Here is a 23,083-nt window from a genome sequence, read left to right on the forward strand (position 1 = left end):
CACCGACTATATTTATATCCGCAATTCTTTTTTGCGCGCGTTATTTTATATATCATTTTTGAGAAAATCAGACCAGAACATTACAACACATCTTGTAGACCTTATATTTGCACATTTTTTTTTTTTAGTTATGTTGACGCGGGGATTATTTTCCGCCGTATCAGAAATAAATCAGAAAAAGATATGTTGAATTTATTATTTTATCATTTATTAAATTTTTTAGATTGATGACGTACATAGGAGAAAGGAAAATATACACATACACACGATCATGTGTGCGTATAAAGTAGATGTTTTTTTTTGCACAGTGACAAAACAATTTTTTTAATAAGATTAAAAAAATATAGAAATGTCTTTTTTATTTTTTTTTTCATATTTGTGCTCTAATACCTCCTAAATCATTAAAATTAAATCGCTTTACTTTTATCCTCCTCTAAAATATGTATAATGACAAAGTAAATATTTTATTATATATATATATATATATATATATATATATATATATATATATATACAAATAATAATAAAATTATAATTTGCAATTATTGTTTATGTACATTGGTCCGACATGAATTAACTTTTCTTATAAACAAATTAATAAGTATAACATACACAGACACACACATACACATACACATACACAGATGTTTGAAAATTTTTTGATCTAAAATTTTATCTACCCGCTAATGATTCTTTAATTTTTTGATCGATCCAGCGACGATAATACGCAACACGAACATAAACTCCAGGTTTGTTCGCCTTGCCACAATGCTGACCCCAGCTGGTTATTCCATATAAGGTAAAAGCTCCTATATATAAAATTTACTATTATTATCACTATAAATATTAATTTAATCTAAAATATAAAATTGAATATATTACTTATTTCTTTCAAAATACTTTAATTATAGAGTAAAAAAAGTAAAAAGAATCACGTTTCTTTATTTTTCAAAATATGAAAATTTTTTTCTGGCTTTACTATTATCCTTCTTCTTTTTTATTATTACATTAATATATTTTTATAATTATACATGTATTATTAAAAAAGTTTATATTGTTGTACAGGCCATTACTATTTTTTTTTCATTGTGATTAATCTATAGATTATTTCAATATTACCATTATGATAGCACGCTAAAGGACCTCCGGAATCGCCGTCGCACGTATCGATACCCTCGTCAAGATATCCGGCGCACATCATCCCCTCGCTTATGGCACCTTCGCCGTAAACATAGCTAGCCCGACAAATTGATTGGTCTAGCAAAGGCACCCAGCCATATCGTAAATCCTTTGATTGCGCTGCAACACAGAACAATGACAATTTGATTCACCCAACGAAATTCAACTTAAGATAATCCTTTCTGGCGTCTTGCTTACTCGTCTTTCCCGTTTCGATGCTTCCGAATCCACTGATCGTGCAATTGAGTCCAGGTGAATAGTCGATATTCTCTGGCGGCAGGCAAATCGGCATGATATCCTTGCCAAGCGGGATACCGTGGCCTTTAAGTAGAATCAGAGCGATATCATTGTTCATCCTGTGACCCTTGCGGAATTCCTCGTGCACGTAATAATCCTCGATGTTGGCTTCCATTTCCGTTCCCTCGTCTATCTGGTGATATCGAACGCAATATAAAAAAATACATTTTAGCAAATATACTATATAAATACATTCTCTTTGAAATCGCGCGTTCAATTATTTTTACTCACATCCGTGTTGTAATCTCCCGCACGAACAAAATATGTGCCTTTGTTGTAACCTTCCAGACAATGTGCCGCTGTTAGTAGATGTAGAGGCGATATCATGACCGCACCGCACCAATGACTTGATCGACTATGCCCTCGTACTCGTATGCTGGCCTAAAAAATTTTATTTCACACATTCTTTTATATATCATTAATATATAATAAAGTTTTGCCTTAGTTCCTAAGTATAAATAAAACTTTGGGATTAAGATAAAATTCTAAACACTCAATGCAATTATATTACGACAAGATATGTATAATTAGATAATTCTCTATTAGTATCCTAAGGTGAAATTTATTTTGTAAAACTAATTTACCTGCCAGGGATAAGTGCCTTTTGGTGCAACGTTACCATGTACGACTTTTTGAAATATCAAATCATCGTCGTCATTAAAATCTTTGGCGCGATGACCACAATTTGTTGGAAGTAGCTCGTCGATGTTTCGCTCTGGAAGTTCCGGGTTGTTTATCCAGTATGGCTACTCAATAAATCAGGGTCAAGAAATAAACAAACAAATTATACAAATGTTATAAAATATTGTTTATTTTGAAATTGTTGCAAAGATCGGAATTATTATTAGCTTACACAAGTATTATATATTTTAACATTTTTCAAATAAAATATTTTGAATCTAATTTTTTTATTTGTATTCAAATATATCTAATAGAAGAAAAATAATTTTTAATCATTACAGTTAACATTCGGCAGTTAATAATTACGTTACAATGAAGATTTGTTTTAAATTACCTCGGCAGTATTAACATTTCCAGGTGAGCAAATTACACCTGCGTCCTCATTATGATCGCAATTATGTTGGCCCCAGTGATTATGCTCGCAACGATATAACTGCGATTCATTTCCATGACAGAAAACCTGTTTTGCAAAACCAAGGAAAGTAGCTTTAAATTATAAATATAATAATAATAAATAGTAATAAATAAATAGTAATAAGTAGTAATAAATAAATATAATAATATAATAGTATGTGCTATTTTATTGTTATTTATTAATTATAAATTATTTCCTATTTCATTAAATTAGTTATTATCAATATTATTGTTATTTTAAATATAAGTTATCATAAATATATAACAATTGTAAATTATAAATGTAACACCTCGTCAAGCCATATAGGTCCTTGGCCTGGCCCAAAAAAGCCATCCTTCCTAGCGATTGCGATACCACCATATCCCAAAGATCTACAAATAACAGTTGCCGTGGCATTCGTAAAGTCATCGTCGCATACAGTACCCCACACACCGTGATGACGCACTTCTACTCTTCCTTGCAAAGGATTGCTACCATTTGCCAAGCGCAACTCGAACGGTGCCTGAAATCAAAGTCGTATCGAAATCTGCAAATCTATTTCCGCTCATTTGTTTAACTTACATCGCAATGTTCCGGACTCTCGTCGGAGCGATCTGGGCAATCAACCACCTCGTCGCAAATAAATGGGGTAGGTATGCAAGTTGGACTATTATCGCATTTCCAATGACCTTCCTGACAGGTATTGACTGCAGTCTTACATACTATGCCAACAGCTTCTTCCGGCTGACAATTGTGAATGCCCCATCTAACAACAAGAACATTATTAAATTTAGCCGTTACTTTTAGTGCAACGATAATTAATAAAATATAAAATAGAGACAATTTTTTTATATATACCCATTAAAATCGCATTCTCGTAGTGTAGTCTCGTTTCCACGACACTTCAATTGATCCACCATAAATCTCGTAGGTGGCTCGAGATTTCCATAGAATCCACCCGATCGAACTTCTAAAGCTCCGAGATCGAAACCGAGCTCTTTGCAAATGACGTCAGCATTGATCATTCCAAAGCCATCGTCACATACCTGTCCCCAATGTCCTAAAACTACTCGAGATATCGAGTGATTTATAAAGTAAAGACACACAGAGAAAATATATTTGGCCTTTAAAATATTTAATTTTATTTTATTCTTTTGTGCAATTTTTTTTTTTTTTTTCATAAAAAATATATATGTAGAAGGTTTCTATTTTCAGAATGCAATTATTCACAGAAAAAAAAAACAAATTAAAAAAAAATTGATTTAAATCATGACACGCAATTAAAAATAAGACATTGAAATAAGTATCAAGAAATAATAATATATCAAGAATAATAAAAATTTTATTTATTTAATTATTTTTGCGATATATGTACTTACTTTTTACTTCTATTCGACCTTCATAACTGTTATTTGCACCAGCCAAGCGAATATCGTAACCGAGATTTTCAGCAGTGCAGATATTCTCATCACTGCGATCATCGCAATCATTTTTGCCGTCGCAGACTTGTGTTTGATTTATGCATTTGTGATTATTGCAGATATACATGCCACTGCAGTTCATGCTTCTCTCTCTCATTTCATAATAATCGAACTGCTTGTCAGGTTTAAGCGCACCAGTCAATCCAATGTTGCTGTTACTCAATAAGCATACATTACCATCCGATCTAAAACAGAATATGTAAATATGTAAATATATGTATGTACACACAACATGCTCTATTCTCTCTATATAGTGAAATAATTAATCTATAAGTGACCACGATGTATATATATATATATATATATATATATATATATATATATATATATATATATGTATCAGCCTTAATCTCATATCAAACTCAATTAAAAATAATATAAATTATTATTATAAAAACTATCATTTGTTTACACACTTTATTATCATACTAGAAAGAGAATTTGTAAAATAATTAAATTTATAAAATAATTGAAGATAAAAATATTAATTATACATACACATATAATTGTGTATATGTATGTATATGTATATGTCAATTTTTAATATACACCTTTCTTCAACATGGCTGTATTTGCGGATTAATAGATAACAATTATTTTTATACAAACTTGTGATTAAACGAGCGACAGGTGAAATCAGCTTCTTTGCATCTTAGAGCACAGGTTTTCAACGGTGTGTTCAACCATTTTTCCACATCGTAACCCTCAAGTTTATGTTTTGCAGATTTTTGAAAAAGATTAAGATCCAATATGCATCTTCTTTCGTCGGCTCCATTTGTACAATCCTAAATTGCATATTATAATAATAACATTAAATTATAATTTTATATATGAATATTTATATGAATGATTATAAGAGCACTTTTTCAAACATATAAACACAATATATGTTTTTAAGTAGAAAAACGAATATATCTTAAAAATTTTATAAGAATTAAAAATTTTAAGTATATTTATTATAAGTATTTTAGCCAACTTAATATATTCTTATAAAAAATTTATATTGCTAAACACAGAGATTGTTTAAAAAAAGCTCTATTAAAAAACTTTTCTCCAATTTTAGTAACAAAGCATTTTTAATGTAGACAAATTTTCAAAATGTGTTTGATAACCATGATCCTTCTTTACATATATTTTCAAGAAATTAAAGGAAACTGACTATGAATTATTTTACATTACGCACATATGAAATGAATATGTGTGCACGAAATCGTTTATATCTCACCTCCTCTCCATCGCAAACCCATGGGGATGGAATACATTCTCCTGGCATACATTCGAAATGTTTAGGTTTGCATTGGCCAGTCAACATTGGCCGTTTCGGATCTAAAAAGAAATTACTTTAAAATATCTCTCTTTACTACAATATTTATTTTGTCAGCGTTTTCTCTTGATGATTCAACACGGAAAAGTTCGATTAATAAACTTCAAAGATATACCAATATTTCCACAGGCAGGAATATCGCAATATTCATATTTTCCAGGTCCTGTAAAACACCATGGTCTCGATTCTTTTCCTGGATTAGGATTTCTGCAGTAGTTATGCGTTTTCAATTTATCCCGAACTTCTTTATTAACAATCTGCGATAATAAAAACTAGATTGCATCTAAATTCAATAAATAGCACGTTTCTTATTCATATAATAGTAAATTTACATTCACACGTAATTGATGTGCATTTTTTTCGTCGGCCCATGAAAGACATGCATTTCCTGATATTGTTACGTTGGCTTTACCAGTGTATTGATTTCCTTTTCCGTATACGCAACCTAGAAAGAAGCAAAAGAATAAGAGCATTGCAAATAGTGTTTCAGCAGCCAATTATTTATCGCAATATATATTATAAAAGATTACAATATCATATTTTATATCAGAAATTATATTTGGTACTTCGAATCAAATTAAGTAAAATTTAATAAAATTTAGTAATATATAAATTATTTTTTATAATATGCTTGATTAATATAAAGAGATGGAATATATTATATTAGATGTAAAATTATGCAATTTCTTTTTTTTTTTTTTTTTTTTTTTTTTTATCTTGCGTATATTTATATGTACCAATATCGTCATAAGGTCTCTTGCAAATAAAAAAATGCCCTTGCGAAGCAGTTGCGCAATCTTCAGTGTCCCAAAAAAAATAATCTGTGTCACATGTCGATTCAGGTCGTTCATAACACGGAAATTTTCGTTTCATCACGATACAAAGAGGACGATAGCCTACCCATGGTGGTTGTTTCATATCATCCTTCCATCCAGGCCACCACTTTGTAAATCTAACAAAATATTTTATAGAAAATTTAAAGTGAAAAAAGAAACTCGAATTAATAATTATAATTTAAATTAATTCATAAATTTAGACGTGCAAAGGAAATTATTTGATTGACATTAAAAACATCTTAAATAGATTCAAATAAAATAAAAATCTTAAATAGATTCAAATAAAATAAAATATATGTTATTATTGTTGATATCATTAAAATTGTACTTGAATTTAGCACGCGCAGAATCCGCCCAGAGCCACAAGGTCCGATTCATTGTGGTGAAACCGAAACCAGAAGTCATGATTGAGTTAACTTCCGGATACGATTGCAATAGCAACTCAGACACAAAGTTGTTTTCCGCTTGACTAGTGACGTCGATGAGTCGTGCATTCCTTCGAGTACAGTGCTCCAATGCTTCGGCATGATTGAGTCCGCTATCAGGGTGGGCCAAATGATAACAGTGCCCATTGTGCGGTATCTCGTCCTTGCGACAATGCACTATACGATTAGGAGCGCATCGCACACCAATTGCATCTCTAGCGACACGGCACTCTTCATTGTGTGTAAATCTAGATATAATTATTGTTATAATATTATTGTTAAAATTATCACGATATATTTTTAAGTAAAGGTATTTGTTGCAATCTACTTTTTATGAAAAAAATTGCAAATAAAAAATGATCAGAGATTTTTAAGAAACAAGTAAAGCAAGAAATATGAAATATAAATATTTTACTACTATCAAGGGAGATCTAAAAATTTAAATTTTTGTCATTCGACTATTTCTACCAAATATTATATAAATTTCTGATAGTGCTTATCTTACTTGCACGATTGAAATTTAGTCTCATTGCCAAGACACGTTACGGTATTCGCAGCGATCCAAGTTGGCACTCCATTGCGATTGTTTCTGCCTTGCCAAGCCATTTCAGCGCCTCTTTAATAAATAAGAAATTTGTCATATCTTGCTTCTCTATTACTTACTTGTGATTCAAAAGAAATAAAAAGTTCAAAATTTATAGGAAAATTTATATAGAAAATTTATAATACACAAATATCAAGATGAAAAAAATTTATTAAATCAAACAATTTTTTTATATTGAGAAATATAATAAGAAATATGCAATGACCTATTTTTATTTGTTTAATAATTAAGTTTAAATTATCGGAGAGAGAAAAAGAGAAATTGGTCTAATAAAAATCATTATATTGACATGACTTTTAAGATGTAATTTAAATTTTCATTTTACCTGATATAGCCAAGTTGCTTGCATAAAATATGAGCTTCTTTCAATGTCCAACTATTTCGGGAATCGCATACAATACCCCAACCAGGTAGTATACCTTGCACTTCAACATAGCCATCATTAGGTCCCGAGCCACCTCTCAAGCGAATCACCTATTAATGTAAATAGATATTATTTCATTATAATTTTAAAATTAAATTTTATAACTCGCTTGTACAACAGATAGATACTCTTACCTGGCCAGATATGGGTGTTGGTCGAACGATTTTTTTCGAATGAGTCAATGGTTGCACTGGTGGTACATAATAAACTGGAAATGGAGGTTCTTCTACAAAAAAAAATAAAACAAAAATTTTATTTATTTATTTTGTTTAGCTATTATTATTTATTTAAACTAACGTGTGTAACAACTTGCATTGTTGAGATTGTAAAAGTATGTATTTTTATATGTTAATGCTTCTCCATAATATTAATTAATTAAAATCATGCAAAACATAAAAACGCATGCAAAAAGCAAAACCAAGCTAAACAACACATTGTGTGAATAAAAATTTAATGATAAAAATGAAATAGTTGCAATGCCATAATTCGTATTGCATAATATCCATAAATAATTATTACACAAAAATAAAATATATTTACAATATCTCATTGAATCTATGATATATACATTTATATCATATATTTACGATATTCAATAAAAAAAAATAATCAAAATTAATATCAATTGAGAATATTTTACTTTTGTTGCTAATTCTAACTTTAAATTCTTAATGATCACATAGGAATGTTATTCTTTGCAATAAAAGAGAATGATTATTTTTTATATATTTCTTACAAAAACTTCATCTATATAACTACAATTTAATTTTGATATTACACGATACTTTATGGCACGACAATAACACAAGAAGCGAATTGTAAGAAAACCATTTAAAGAAGCGATCGAAGAAGTACTTACCAAATTTATTTTTTTGCGATTTATTGCATAAATAAAACACATGGATCTACATCAAATCAAATCCTCAACTTACCTTCCTTAAATGGTGCCGCTTCGATATTATAAAGTTCGACATCGATATTCTTCGGGCTAATTTTCATAATGACCGATGGAGCTGTTGTGGTCTTGGTCTTATTTTCGAAAACCAGTCTGGGCTTCCAGACATTTTTGTCATCTAACACATCCACGTCATAATCATTTATCTCGGGCTCGATAACATTCGGGGTAGCAGAATCTACATTACTTATTTTTGTGTCGCTAGCGCTCCAATAATCATCTTCTTCAATGGAAACATTAGGTAAATTGGATTCGCTTGTGATGTCGAAATCGTGCGAGTTTCTTTTTGTCGTACTATTTACAAAATCTCGTCCTTTCCTTGATAGCTCAGATTGTTCATTTGAAATTCTCTCCATCGTCGTTGTCATTGGCGTTCCCGTTGTGAACGCATAATTATTATCAGTGCCTATTAAAAAAGAAATATTTTGTCGGACAAACATCTAGAAATTTCTAAATTATTAATTGCAAATGTACGATTATTATTTCTGCCGGCTTAATTATTAAGACTTGAACAATCGATAAAATAAACATCACCCCGCAATCAATATTTAACCGTCAGTGCTTATTGTATTAACAATAAATAATAACAGCTATTAGTTTCTGTCAATAAATAATTAAAGTTTAGATGGTAAAGGACATGTGCGCAGAATATTTTAAAATTTAATAATTAAGACATACTATTGAAAATATTACTCCATCTAATAGGTTTCTGAGCATTATACGGCTCATGAATTTTCGGACTTCCTTCATTATTCTTGATTTCTTTCGTGATATAATGACCTTTTATGCCACTTGTATTGACATATATACCATTTGGATAAAAATTTGTTCTTGGATCTTGAGTTGTATTTTTAGATTCTGCGATAAATTATAAAGTAAATCATGTAAATATAACTCTTATAAAATATTTTGAAAAATTGTATTTACATTTAAATAATAATTTGCATCTTATTATAAATAATCAGCATATAATATAATTTTCCATTTAATATATATTTATTGTCAAATAATTAAAAGAATAATTATGTCATCCAATTACAGACCTAAATTTATTTGGTTCTTGGAATTTGAAAAGACATTTGTCCTTGTTGCCCACTGGGTCATTTTTATATCTGCCTCTCTGTCAATCGTACTTTGCAAGTATGGTTTATCAGTCCGATTAATAGGACCTACAAAATATCAAGCTTTCACTCATATTTAGTAATATGATAAATTTGATTTAAAAAATACTACTTTTAGCAAAAATGGATACACGAAAAATTTTGTATTTACCATTACATCTAATTATCTAATGTGTTGATTCTTAGCGTATCTATAAATACTTTATTCAATTTACCTATAAATATTTTATTAAATATAAAAAAATTATATTTAATATATTTAATTGTTATTGTGTTGCGATTGTTCAACATTAATTCATGAAATGTACATCACAACATGCGACATAATTTTCATGCTTTACAATTATTTCATGCATTGTAAACAGAGTAAAAAGAGTACCATTGTTCATTTACATACATTTTGCATTCTTTATTGAATTGAATTGATGTCATACTATAATATATGTATTAATCCAACAAGCTTTGTACAACTTTTTGCAAAGTTAATTCATGCAGCGTGCAGATATTTGCCAGTTAATTTTGTACAACACATTTTATAATTACTATAAATTGCATTATTACTTTATTATAAATTGATTATAATTTATATTTTATAATTTATCTTTTTTAAGAATACTAATAATAATAAATAAAGAATAATAATAAATAAATATATTTTAACATAATAAAATATTTTAAATGTTTTAAAAAATATAATAACTGCAGCCATAAACTATTTTATCTTCTTTGTAATTTATTAAAATAATAAACTAATATATTAATTTTTATTTACCTTGATACCACGGATGTGTCTGGTTTTCTGTTTGTACTTTTCCTCGATTTTCTTGACCATTCCACGTACTTGGTTTGAAATTAGATCTATCTGGCTGATTCCAAGCGACATTTTCTTGCTCTGTCCAAGGAGAAGATAATTCGTCTTGTCTCAATTCATCCTGAATTTGATCCCAACTCTCAGTTGATTTATTATCACTATTTGGTAAAATATTTCCAACGGATGAAGAAGTACGATTGAAACTAAGATGATAAAGCCCAGGAGTCGTCCTACCATAATTTTGTCTATTCAAGGAAACGTCATAATCGGTTCTTCGATTTGCTGGCATACTTCCGTCGGTGTCAAACTTAGTTTCATTATGTCTATCGTAAAACTGAACGTTATCTTCGTCGTATCTTCTAGGAGGTTGAAACTGCCTCTGATCTGTTTTGTCCGGTGCAGCATTTTCAAAATGATGGTGATCATAATGACGGGAATTATGATTATAATTGTAATCAGGACGCCAATTACTATCAGTATTTGGAGGATAGTATCCTTGATTATATTTTTTATTATTAGTAGCGGCGGCATTAGCCCAATTTGTATTTTCCGAAGGATTCGATGTAGATCCATAATTGTGATAATAATGATGATGATGATGATGATGGTAACCTGGAGGATAATATTGATAACCGTAATGATAATCTGGATTTATATGTGCTTGTAATGGTCCTTCTGGACGATCAGAATGATGAGTCCCTTGTGGTTCTTGATCATTTCTCGGATTTTCCACTTTTTGCCGATCTGAATGATATTGAAATTCGTAATTGCTCTCAGAAGGACGTTCTAAATTTACATTTGGTTTCCATTCTGAATTGTGCGATCCATGATCTTTGTACCGATTTTCTCCACGCACATGGCTAGGATTATAATAATGTGTAATATGCTCGGAACGATTATAAAATGGCCTCGCGGTTGTCCACGTTGGTATCCATCGTGGACTCAAGGTTGTCGTAAAGTTTGGTCTCCATGTTGGTCTCCATGTTGGTCTATATATTGGACTCATTGTCGTGCTATATCCTGATTGAAAAATATGATTACGAGTGTTTGTTGTATGATTATAGCGACCTGAATTCGACCATGACATGATACCTCCAGCTTCGGCAGATGGTGACCAAATACCAGCTCCTGTCTTGTGAATTTCATCAACGGATTTATCTATAATTCAAAAATTGTATATTCCAATTATTTTTAAAATATATTACTCTAGAAAATATTAATTAAAAAATAGATTTTGCTTAAATAATTTAGAATTACTCTATAATTTTATTTAATATTGATTGTTAGAGTAATACAAAAATATAGAATTTTTTCATTAAGATGTCGATGAAAATATGATCGCAAATTATTTTGAGAAAAATGCTGCATTTTGTACTAAGATTAACATTGGTTATATTATTTATTAATATTACAATCACCTGTTTTACAGCTGGGCACGTTGTACGGCCAATCACAAACCGTCGTAACAGGATTAAAGGCTGTTCCAGGACCACAGTCCATTATATAAGTAGCACCGTTCGCACATTGAAGAAATTTTTTACATGTCTCTGGATGAGGTAATAATCCAGTAAAATCGATAGGGCACGTGATTCTTTTTACTTCGGTATATGGTGACTTATCGCGTCCAAAGCTCGGATTTGAAGATGTATGTGGTACTCTTTTATCATCTTTAGATTTAAAAGTATCTGTATAACGAAACAAATTTAAATCATTATTTTATGCCATCGAATTACTTCTTTGAAAAAATAATTATTTATTACCTTCGCAATCTTTTACATTGTACGGCCAATCACAAACCATCGTAATAGGATTGAAGGCTGTTCCAGGACCACAGTCCATTATATAAGTAGCACCGTTTGCACATTGGAGAAACTTTTTACATGTGTCTGGGTGAGGTAATAATCCAGTAAAATCCATAGGGCACGTAATTCTTTTTACTTCGGTATATGGTGACTTATCGCGTCCAAAGCTCGGATTTAAAGATGTAAGTGGTACTCTTTCATCATCTTCAGATTTAAAAGTATCTGCATAACGCAACAGATTTAAATCATTATTTTACGTCATCGAGTTGTTTCTTTGAAAAAATAATTATTTATTACCTTCGCAACCTTTTACATTTCGCGGCCAATCACATACACCAACGGTAGGATTGAAGACTGTTCCAGTGTCGCAATTCATAATGTAGGTTACACCATGCGCACATTGCAGAAATTTTGTACAATCCCCATAATGTGGTAATAAACCGATCAAATAAGATGGACATTTTGGTTCCTAATAGATACCAAATAATCACAATAAACTCAGTATAAATTAATATACACAATGTATATAATAATAAGAAAAGAATAAATAAAATATAAACCCACTATCAATTTTTGCGATTTTCGATCAACCTGGGATTCAGAGTCTAATGATTCTCTAAAATAGGCGGAATCATTCTCGTAGCATTTTACTTTATGTGGAAAATCACACTCAAGGGTATCCGGATTGAAATGAGTGTTTGGAGCACACGGTTGGACAAATGCACGACCTTGCCAGCAATTGACGAAAAACTTGCAATCCGGCGGATAAACAAATTGTCCTGTGGAATTGTGATCAGGACACTGAACGCCCAATCGAGAATCATACTTAGCCACTTTGTGATGAGGCTTATTTGAAAGAATTATATTTTCCTTTCGCGGTTTCTATATAAAAAAAAAGACAAAAAATCAATATTAAATTAAATTTGGAAAAAATTGAATTTCTTGTACATCTTTGCTATTTGTCATTACTTTTTGTCGTGTTATATTATAATATAAATATCCAAAAACTATTATAACATAAGAATTAAAATAAATTAGAAAATTTTTTTCTTTTAATGAAGTTTTTTCTGTCTCCCTCTCTTCTTCTGTCAAATATTTTATTTTTAATACATATTTTTTTTAACTTAGTTTTTCAAGTTTTGTTATTTAGAATATTGTATAAGAGCCTTATATGTCTTTTAGACTTTTATATTAATTAAGGATGTAAAAGTATAGTCAATAATAAAGAAATACTACCAAGATTTATCATAAATTGAAATAAGAGATCGTGAATAAAAGCTATAAGCTTAAATTCTTTGAACATACAAACACAAAACATTAATGCTAATGTAAATGTGTTCTTTATAAAAACAAATCTGCTTAGAAATTTTAAAAGTTACCGTGCTATCAACAGCCACCCCTTCGTACAAATCTTCATTCTGAACTCCCACTTTTATTTCCTTAGTATCGTCATTCCTCTGCGGATATTTATGCTGAAAATCAATCTCATTATGAGGCCGATTTCCGTATTTCGATTCATCCTCAGAATGCCTATAATTTTTATCAAAATTGATCAAATCACTATATTCAATAGAAGGTTTCAGATTTTCTCGTTGCTTCCACTTGTCAAATTCCAAATTATGTTGTTGCTCAGGAATTTTTTCAGAAATTTGCTCGGGAACTTGATCAGGACCGTAATTCCCAATATCAATATGTGTTCGTTGCTCGATTTCGCTGCCCAAAGCTTTTCGCCAAGGGCTCCAAGTGTCAGATTTGGGCGGAATATTGTCTCGTGACTGTTGTTGCCATTTTAGAGAACGAGGTTCTATTTGAATGCGCGATTTATTCTGAATCAAATTCCAAGGAAGTATTGATTCACGACGCTCTGGTGGCTTCGTAGTTGTCGCGCTTGGATCATAAATCTGCGATGTAGAAATTAACCAAAATAAATCAATCGTAGTTTTAATTTTTATTGTTAAGATTAAAGATAAACCAAAATTTATATGTATATATATATAATTTATTATAATTGTATATTTGTTTTATTTATATAAGTTTATTCGAGACTAAGTAAAATCATTGTACAATCAATTACATAGAATATATAAATGAATAAATAAAATATATTTAACAATTTATTAATTATTAATATTATGTTATAAATTATTTATTAATATTATATTATATGTTATTTTTTGTTTCATTTAACTGTTATCAGTAAAAGTATGAACACATATTGCATTTTAAAGATTAAAATGTAAACAATTTATATGGTATTGTTATATATATTTAAATCGATATCGTTTGAAAACATTTAAACAGTTAAACTAAAATCATTGTACATTGTGTGGGCGTATCAGAAAAACAACATTGTATTATAAAAAAAATATACGCGTAAATTCAAATGAGCATGCACTCTAACACTTGTATACAGCCCTGTGATGTATAATAAGTATAAATTAAGAAAAAATATATTCATGACATATGTTCAATCGTAATAAAATAAATTATACGTTCCTCAGACTTGATTGCAAATTTATATTACGTTTCACACATGTGTCTATATATAATGCGCCATTAATCAATGCAAATGAAATGTTTTTGAACTTGACTTGTTAATGTCATATTGTATTATTATCTCGATAAAAAATCAATGTTTTTTTTTTAATCTATCATTTCAAGAATAATTAAACTTTATTCGCATTTATTTTGAAGAAATAATAAGACTAGCACAATTTTTGCACGGCAAATTTGTACTGTTCCGTTATAATATCATTAAATCTTTTGAAACATCAAATATTTTCGTCTTCTCTTATAGCTCAATTTTAATTAGTTTAATCCACATTCAGATTATGTTTTTAAACAGTCTTAAGTAATAAAAATGGAAATTAAGGTAACTCTATGTATCACTAAGAGCCACAATGATTCTATTCACATACCGCGGAAGAAAAGACGGCAAAATAAACGAGGCAGAGCGCGACGAAAAAATGCTTCAAGTACATCGTCATTTTCGATGCTTCCACGATACACCGAGCATCGTACTATACTGACTCCTTGTAAAATTATGTAGTTCGGTTACTGATCGGCGTTTTACTCACAGGCAGATAGCCTTTGAAAACAAGCAGTCTGATTCATGGAAACTGGAGGGTTATCAGTTGAAGAGGTCGAGGTTTATTTAAGTTCGGCGTATGCGACAGCGGAGAAAAACGGGAGCAGAGAATGCAAAAGATATAGATAAGGAATGGTGAGGAAAAGATAGAAAAGATACTCAGATAATTTAATCTATTCATACACGTAAAATAAAAAGAATGCCGACATGAGTCAACGCAATAAACGAGCGACTGCAAACAGAGCTATTTGCCAATCGACGATGAGCGAACAAACTTCTGGCGCTCGTTGATGATTATCAAACACACAAGCTGGCCTTATAAAGGAATCGGCACAAGCAGTACAAATGAACGAGATAAGCTATTTTATATGTCGTTTTATTAAGCCCCTTTAGAAAATATCATTGTACGAGAGACACTTTTATGCCGCGATTCCATCGTCGCGAGTTACAGTCTACGCGGAAGGTTGATATCGCAGTTGACAGTTCGGCGTCGATGGCTGCAGGTAGAGGTGACCGGGTCGAAAACGTAGGTGGGCTCGCACGACTCCAGCTTGCATTTACCGTCACTGCACATCACGTACTTTGTACAATCCTCCGGGTACGCCGACACCGCGTAAGATTTATCACCCTGCCCAAATCAAATATTAGTACACAAAAATTTGCAAAATTATATGTATGAAATGTAAATAATAGTATTCAATTTAAAAAAAAACATGTATATTCATGACATATATATATACTAATCGTGTTTTTTAAGCAAAGAGATATTTTTATATTATATATATGCTTTATTACATTATTTATTATTTTATTTTACTGTTTTCTTCTTCAATTTTATATTAATTTTATTATTATTTTATATTAATCTAACAGTTTTCTATATAAAACGCATTATAATAGATCTACGATATTATATTTATTAAAACATCGTATTGTACTATAATGTAATTATATGCACTTAACAGAAATAAATATTGATGAAAATTAAAATATCAAAGCCCGGTTGCATCAATTATTGATATTTGATTTCCGGTTTTAGCCTTTAAACTATAAATTGATAAACGATTAAATTAGCTAGAGTAAAAAATCAAATAACATTGATTATTGTTAAAAGCCAAAAGTTTTATGACCAAAAAATAACATTGATGCAACCGAGTCTAAACAAAATAATAATTATAAGAGACAATATGTTTTAAAAAGTGTATATTTTATCTTAAATATAATTAAATCGTCTTTTAATGTTTGAAAGATGTCTTTTTCAAAATCGTGACGCTTTAAAAAAATTAATTAATTAATTATTTTCACTTACTACTCTCATTCTCTTGGTAGCAGAAATAAAATAGCAACAGTACACCAGAAGCAATAGAGTTAGCAATCGGAACGACATCTTCGTATACAATCCTGGAAACCTATTCAGTCACAATTACACTAACGTGGTCGAAAGATTGTGGTATTTATTGCAGATCACGTTATGCAATCTGGTGGGAATTCTACTGATGCTGATCGTCACTGCGGAAATTACGTTGTTTTTAATACGGACGAGTTTGCGGAATTAGTTTATCTGAAGCTGCGAAAAATCGCTTATCTGCTCAATGCGTAAACGAAGGTCGTGTCCGCACTGTCATGATACATTTCACGTCCACTCGCCGGACACTGTTTAATCGTCGTTTATTGCTGCTCGTTATTGCGTCGTGCATAGACATTATTGTGAGCAACGATATCACCGCTCATGATGCATACGAGATTATTCTAGCATCTCGTCAATATTATCAGTTTATATGCAAAAATAGTTTGCAACAATTTGGCTTATTTCTAATTGTACAAATTAGTTTTTATCTTAAATTACATCGGTAGAGGAATTATTGATTGATGGACAGCGGTGTATGAACAATACAATGATTAATACGACATAATTTAAACTAATATCTTAACTTTATTTATGCAATATAGTAACAAATGTTCATACATTTGAATAGGACTGAAATATTGCAAAATAATTCCGCGTCTTACAATAAATTCTGGTGAAGTTGTAGATTAAAGTCTTCACCCACGATTAGAACATCCACTTCGGTCTCTCAGAGGATAATCACAAGTACCTATAGCTGGATTGAATTCTGTTCCTCTGCCGCAGCTCATGATAAAGCAACCACTTGCATCGCATTGTTGATACTTGCTGCAGTCGCCCGGATAAGCCAATACGTATGCCTAAGTGAATAAATTGTTCGATTAGCTCCCAACAACGGCAAAGAAGAGAAAATAGACTATAAAAGAATTTTTTTTTTATAAGCAACCAGTAAAAATAATAAGTTGGTGAGAAAAAATAATTTTTTTTTTATCTCTGAAAGATGTATCTTTGATAAGAGCATAATCATAGTTTAAAAAAATATCTATACTTTAAATATTTATTCTGCAATCAGTACGTACAAAGCACAACAAAGTTCAAAGCATACTACAAATCATATCATCTGATATTTTTACAGATAATTATATATTTGTATTTTATTGATATTTATATTTATCATCATTTGACAACAATGACAAAAGACAAATGTTTACAAGACTAATGCTTGGAAATGCGCAGGGAAATAGTTTTATTTTTATTAAGAGCATTCACATTGTTTTTATATCAATTGGCTCTCATACATCAACATTAATCTTCCCTTTCTATTTGTCCAATGCGACTAAGTATTCACAAAGTATACTTACTTGTGTTTGTGCTATTACAAATGGCGTTACGAACACTATTAAATATAGCAACAATGCACAAAATTTCATTTTGAATCTTGTCTTTAATCTTGTTGATCGTCGTTTAACTCAACTCAATTGATTTCTGTTGCCAAGAAATCAATCTTATATATATAATAGACACACGCGATTAAAGAAATGTTTTATTACTATCACAAATTGCAATTTGCTTATTACGCTTCTTGTATTTTCGTTATCTTTATGCATTTCGTTATCTTTATGCAAAAGGCTAAAGGTGATGTCAATCTTCGTTTCTCGAATGTATCAGCGACAATATCTAAAGAGAAGAAAGATGCTTATGTATGCGTGTTTGTGAATGTGTGTGTGTAAATGTTTTTGCAATAACATTTTATTTGATACATTACATCATTAAGAAAAATATTTATAGAGAATGGCATGAAATGTTTAAAATTGTTAAAAGTTGAATATTTATAGACTCCTTTTGAAAAATTATATCTATTTACGCAAACGATATAAAAAAAAAAAAATTGGATTTTTTTGAAAAATTGGAATTTCCCAACAATTCCTATGACACGTGACCAAGACGAATATTGGCAACATATTAATCCCTTCTTCACAATAAAGATATTGCGACAACCGGATAAAGATTGTGATCACACCGCATGATATATATTTATAGATATTTATAGATGCGACTACTGGACAAGAAAAAAGACAACGTTTTTAACGAGCAAAATTAATATGATTTAGTTTCTAGTGATCTTGCTAATTTTCTCTATGTCGATTACTAGATTTGTTAAAATTTGAAATATAATTTCTTTAATAGAATAAATATTAAGAGCAAGATGAAAATATAAAATATATATATATATATATATATATATATATATATATATATATATATATATAAGATAAGAGAGATATATAAGAATAAAGATAAAAATAAGAATAAAAATAATAAAACTATTACTATTTCTAAGTTCATTAGGAATAGAGAATAGCTAATTCAAATTAGAAAATATCATTTAGATTTAACATGAATTATATATAATGAATTTTATTACAGATAGAGAAAGAGGAACAAGAAGAGAAAGAGAAAGAGAGAGAGTAAGAAAAAGAGAAAAAAAAGGAAAAGTAGAGAAAAAGTTATTAACAAATTTATATACACACAGAATTATATTATAAAATTTAAACATATAATTTATTTGTAATAAATAGTTGACTCGTGAAAACCAAGATGAAATATATTTATGTTTTTGGCAAAACTTTCACTTTTCTTTCAAAGCCGCATCTGGATATTATCCTTTCACGCAGTAACGAGTACGGATGAGGTGATTCGGAAGTAGTTACCGGCACTCTTGCGAAACGACGTAATTTCGGAGATAACAAGACTAGATTTTGGAAAAGACCAAAAGCACTGCTAGTTGCCCAGTACAAACTCAGGCACTGAAAAAAAATATTTAGAGAGTTATTTATTTGCAATATATGTAATTTAACTATTCTTGTATTTTTTCGTTACTTACCGACGGTACATACATAGCAATGGGGATCATACCTATTGCGACAATTCTGAAAAAATAGGTCAAATATTGCTTCCATTTCGTTAACTCTTTTGCCCTATTCATATAAGTTATCTGCAATTATAAAAAATTAAAATTATAGGAATAAACTTTTAGAGTAGTTAATTTTTTTAAATTTCCCTGATAAAGTTTAATCAATTGTTAGAGAAACTTACTTCTATAATTGCTAAATTAAATAATCCCATTGCTATGGGAAGAACAAAAGGATCTGCTACAGTTAGGTTTGTAAGCCAAAGAAATCCATCAGTTGTAAATTCCTGATAAGTGATATAAGCATCTAATTGGAAAAAAATGTACAAAATATATTAATTCTTAAAATATATTAATTCAAAATATATTAATTGTTATTACTTCTTCTATTTTATTCAAACATTGCCATACATACCAGCATCCTGTTTAGGTAGCATATAACATAAATTTCTAATGGACATTGATAATGATATCCATAAAGGTATCTGCACTAATACCAATATACTAGCTTTAGCTGGATGACAATTTTCTCGAACAATCAATTTATTCCATTGCTTCTTCATCTGTAATAAAAATGATAAATATTTATTATATCAAAGATCAAATACAATAATCAAGTTTTATTGCTATTGTTAATTTACAACTTTAAATTAAATTAGAGACAAAACATTACCTACAGAGTGATTGTACAAACGCCTAGCATATTCTTTGGACCAATTATACTTATATATCCCATAATTCGTCTCTATTTTCATTTCTTTAACTATTTCATCCATTTCGGACTTAAGATTTTCCAATTTTGCAAATATATATTGCTGAAAATATTATTAATAAATATCATTAAAATAAGCTGCACTTTATTTTAAGATAATGTTCAATGAAAGAACTAATCAAACAGTTTTCAAAATAAACTTATATAAAATAGAAAATAATAAAAAAATACTTATTAATTATATAATTAAAGTCTTGAACTTTTTCTCATCATATCTTCTACTATATTACGACATATTCAGATAATGTATCATATAATAATTTAGATGTATCAAAATAACAAAACAATATATATATATGATAACAGACATCATAAATCTACCTGATATAAAGATAGCGGTAATGTTATCGCTGCCCTCATCATAATAGTAGTAAGTACAATAACTGACCACCACGGCAAACCTGTATAATCATGCATCCACAATAAGGAATCTTGCGTGACTTTAACAAATGCACTCTCTGATAATGTTTTGAAGATGCCACTGAATTGCATTGGAACATGACTTTCAGCGACAGAATTAACATTATCACTTGAAAAATGCCTAATACTGTTATAATGTTGACTACTATAAGTTTTACATCCTATGCATTTCTCTCTCTTGTCATTATGCGAAATTGCATGGAAAACAATTTGAGGATGAGACACGCAGTGATAATTATTCTGTACTCTTGAACCATATTGTCTAATTATGACATTATTTAATGACATCAATTGTTGACTGAGAAAAGTTAAATCTTGAGTAACATTTGTACAAGATGTACTGTAATTATTATATACAGTATTTGATAATATATTAAAATAAGTGGTATTAATGCTGATTCGCTTAAACTGTCCCAAAAAGATATTTTGTAACTTTGTTAAATGCATGGTAAACATTAGTAAGAGCAAGTAATAGCTCAAAAAAGTATTAAATTAGACATATGTCAATGAGGGACCTATTTATTGAACACTGTAGAATTTTATTTTTATACTCGCACATTTACTGATAATTTAAAATATATATACAAGTACATGCGAAATTTTTATCGCACAATTTTTAAGACAGCGTCAAACTATCGTAATATAAAAGTGAGGTTATATGTTATAACCTAATTTAGTAATGTCTGACAGTAAAGTTATCCTTTATATAACCTTACCTAATAGCAGCCTCGTTTAATGCTGCCATCTGCATCCATTTTGAAATGTTCGTAGAATTACATAGTCAAATATTTTTCAACACTGCCGGTAAAATCTTTATTTAGTTTGTGTCCATACTATAACTTCTATAATGTTGCTTGTAATTTTTTTCTATTTATTATTAATTAATTATAAAAACAAATTAAAACTTAAAACATTAATTATCATTAAAAATATTATGTTATTATATTTTTATATATATATTCATCGACGAGAAATTTTTTTATTTCAGTAAAATTTTTATTTAATTTTGAATCTCTTTCCTCTCTCTCTCTCTCTCTCTCTCTATAATTTAATAGTTTAAGTATTTCAAAAATTTATATTTATAATACAAAATTAAAATTTATAACACAAAATATCTTGTAATTTTTTCTTGTGGAAAAATAATTAGTTAGCTAATATAAAACATATTAAAATAACATATACTGCCATTTTGTATATTATTGATATCTATTATATTATTGATATATGTATATTTTTTCTACATTATTATAATAAATAAGTTATCTACAAAGATAAAATTTTATATTAATTTAATGTATGTCTCTTTTATATTTATTTACATTAATAAACAAAAAGTATTTTAAAATAAATTGGAAAGCCTTTTCAAAAATCGACAGCTACACTTTTAACGTGTCTTTGCAACCAATGCTTTCCACTTTCTCCTATTCGCTTTTCTGATGAAAGAAAACGACGCAAAAGGATAGGTAACAGGATACGCAATGATGGGATTAGAAAACCTGGAGCGGAATTATCTCGCGGATTATGTCGGCCTGAACCTTAGATCCGAATACGACACTGCTAGGTGGAGGCATCCGTATCCGGGTTATTAAAAGCGGCTCGTCTGAACCCTTCAGTGTAACGCCAATACAATACAATAATGAGAATAATATGCTCTATTTACAAATTAAAATATCGAATTTCAAAATATTCCGCGCTCTATTTTATCAATATTAGCTCCAGTCTTTATACGAGCGTTAAAAGAACTCGTACAACTACATCGCAATCTTTCGTATGTTTTTTTTTAGGTATGAATGCAAAGTAAAATATGTTTGTGCAGAAAAAAGATGTAAAAACTTCGAAGAAAAATATTCCATTTTTCTCTCGAGTCACATAAGGCAGATGCAACGTGAAAAACTTTTCCCTTAAAGATTACCAAAAAACGGTATAAGGAAGTACCGAAATCAACAGGATTAACGCACAAAAAATTGGAAGTCAAGTTTTTAAGTAACGGATTTTTACAGTTTTACAATGTATCCGTCCAAATCGGAAAAATATTGTTCCCGACACGCCGTTCGTCGTTACAATTTTTTGCATAACGGGAAAAAAATTCTGACAAGGTGAGACAAAGTGAGTAATACCGTTCTATCCCTTTCCCTCGACTGACCAAGTAAAAAATCGACACGAACACTTTTACGACGTTAAAACTCTTTTTAACAATATTTTAAAAGACAACA

At 29.7% G+C, this 23,083-nt stretch overlaps 3 protein-coding genes across 6 annotated transcripts; all 3 read right to left on the reverse strand.

Annotated features, from left to right (window-relative positions):
* Positions 1–186: 186 nt before the first annotated feature.
* On the reverse strand, positions 187–15,862 carry LOC126857128 (uncharacterized). Of its 4 annotated transcripts, XM_050606291.1 has the most exons (30): positions 15,253–15,862; positions 13,714–14,235; positions 12,899–13,216; positions 12,632–12,803; positions 12,293–12,556; positions 11,951–12,217; positions 11,625–11,690; positions 10,494–11,552; positions 9,644–9,769; positions 9,279–9,458; positions 8,578–9,006; positions 7,780–7,871; positions 7,547–7,695; positions 7,123–7,233; positions 6,521–6,865; positions 6,094–6,308; positions 5,689–5,801; positions 5,472–5,613; positions 5,258–5,358; positions 4,642–4,817; positions 3,931–4,217; positions 3,410–3,617; positions 3,134–3,317; positions 2,862–3,074; positions 2,492–2,617; positions 2,061–2,222; positions 1,708–1,857; positions 1,378–1,609; positions 1,120–1,299; positions 187–809 (listed from the first exon to the last, which is right to left on the reverse strand). In XM_050606291.1, the coding sequence occupies exons 1-30, from the start codon at positions 15,319–15,321 to the stop codon at positions 673–675; spliced, it is 6,795 nt and encodes a 2,264-aa protein (XP_050462248.1). In that variant the 5' UTR covers positions 15,322–15,862; the 3' UTR covers positions 187–672. The 4 variants fall into 4 exon arrangements, with proteins under 4 accessions (XP_050462248.1, XP_050462239.1, XP_050462257.1 ...); XM_050606282.1 differs by having other exon boundaries at positions 10,494–11,690; XM_050606300.1 differs by lacking the exons at positions 9,279–9,458; positions 9,644–9,769 and having other exon boundaries at positions 10,494–11,690.
* A 1,473-nt stretch (positions 15,863–17,335) lies between these two features.
* On the reverse strand, positions 17,336–18,295 carry LOC126857368 (uncharacterized). The gene is made up of 2 exons (XM_050606726.1): positions 18,129–18,295; positions 17,336–17,627 (listed from the first exon to the last, which is right to left on the reverse strand). Exons 1-2 carry the CDS (start codon positions 18,195–18,197, stop codon positions 17,466–17,468), a joined length of 231 nt encoding a protein of 76 aa, XP_050462683.1. The 5' UTR covers positions 18,198–18,295; the 3' UTR covers positions 17,336–17,465.
* A 957-nt stretch (positions 18,296–19,252) lies between these two features.
* LOC126857269 (cytochrome c oxidase assembly protein COX18, mitochondrial) lies at positions 19,253–21,522 on the reverse strand. Its single transcript, XM_050606510.1, has 6 exons — positions 20,772–21,522; positions 20,356–20,493; positions 20,094–20,241; positions 19,864–19,985; positions 19,652–19,762; positions 19,253–19,574 (listed from the first exon to the last, which is right to left on the reverse strand). The coding sequence occupies exons 1-6, from the start codon at positions 21,324–21,326 to the stop codon at positions 19,377–19,379; spliced, it is 1,272 nt and encodes a 423-aa protein (XP_050462467.1). The 5' UTR covers positions 21,327–21,522; the 3' UTR covers positions 19,253–19,376.
* Between the last annotated feature and the right edge of the window lie 1,561 nt (positions 21,523–23,083).

Source organism: Cataglyphis hispanica, chromosome 2 (genome assembly GCF_021464435.1).
Source record: "Cataglyphis hispanica isolate Lineage 1 chromosome 2, ULB_Chis1_1.0, whole genome shotgun sequence".
Classification (NCBI taxonomy): Eukaryota; Metazoa; Arthropoda; class Insecta; order Hymenoptera; family Formicidae; genus Cataglyphis; species Cataglyphis hispanica.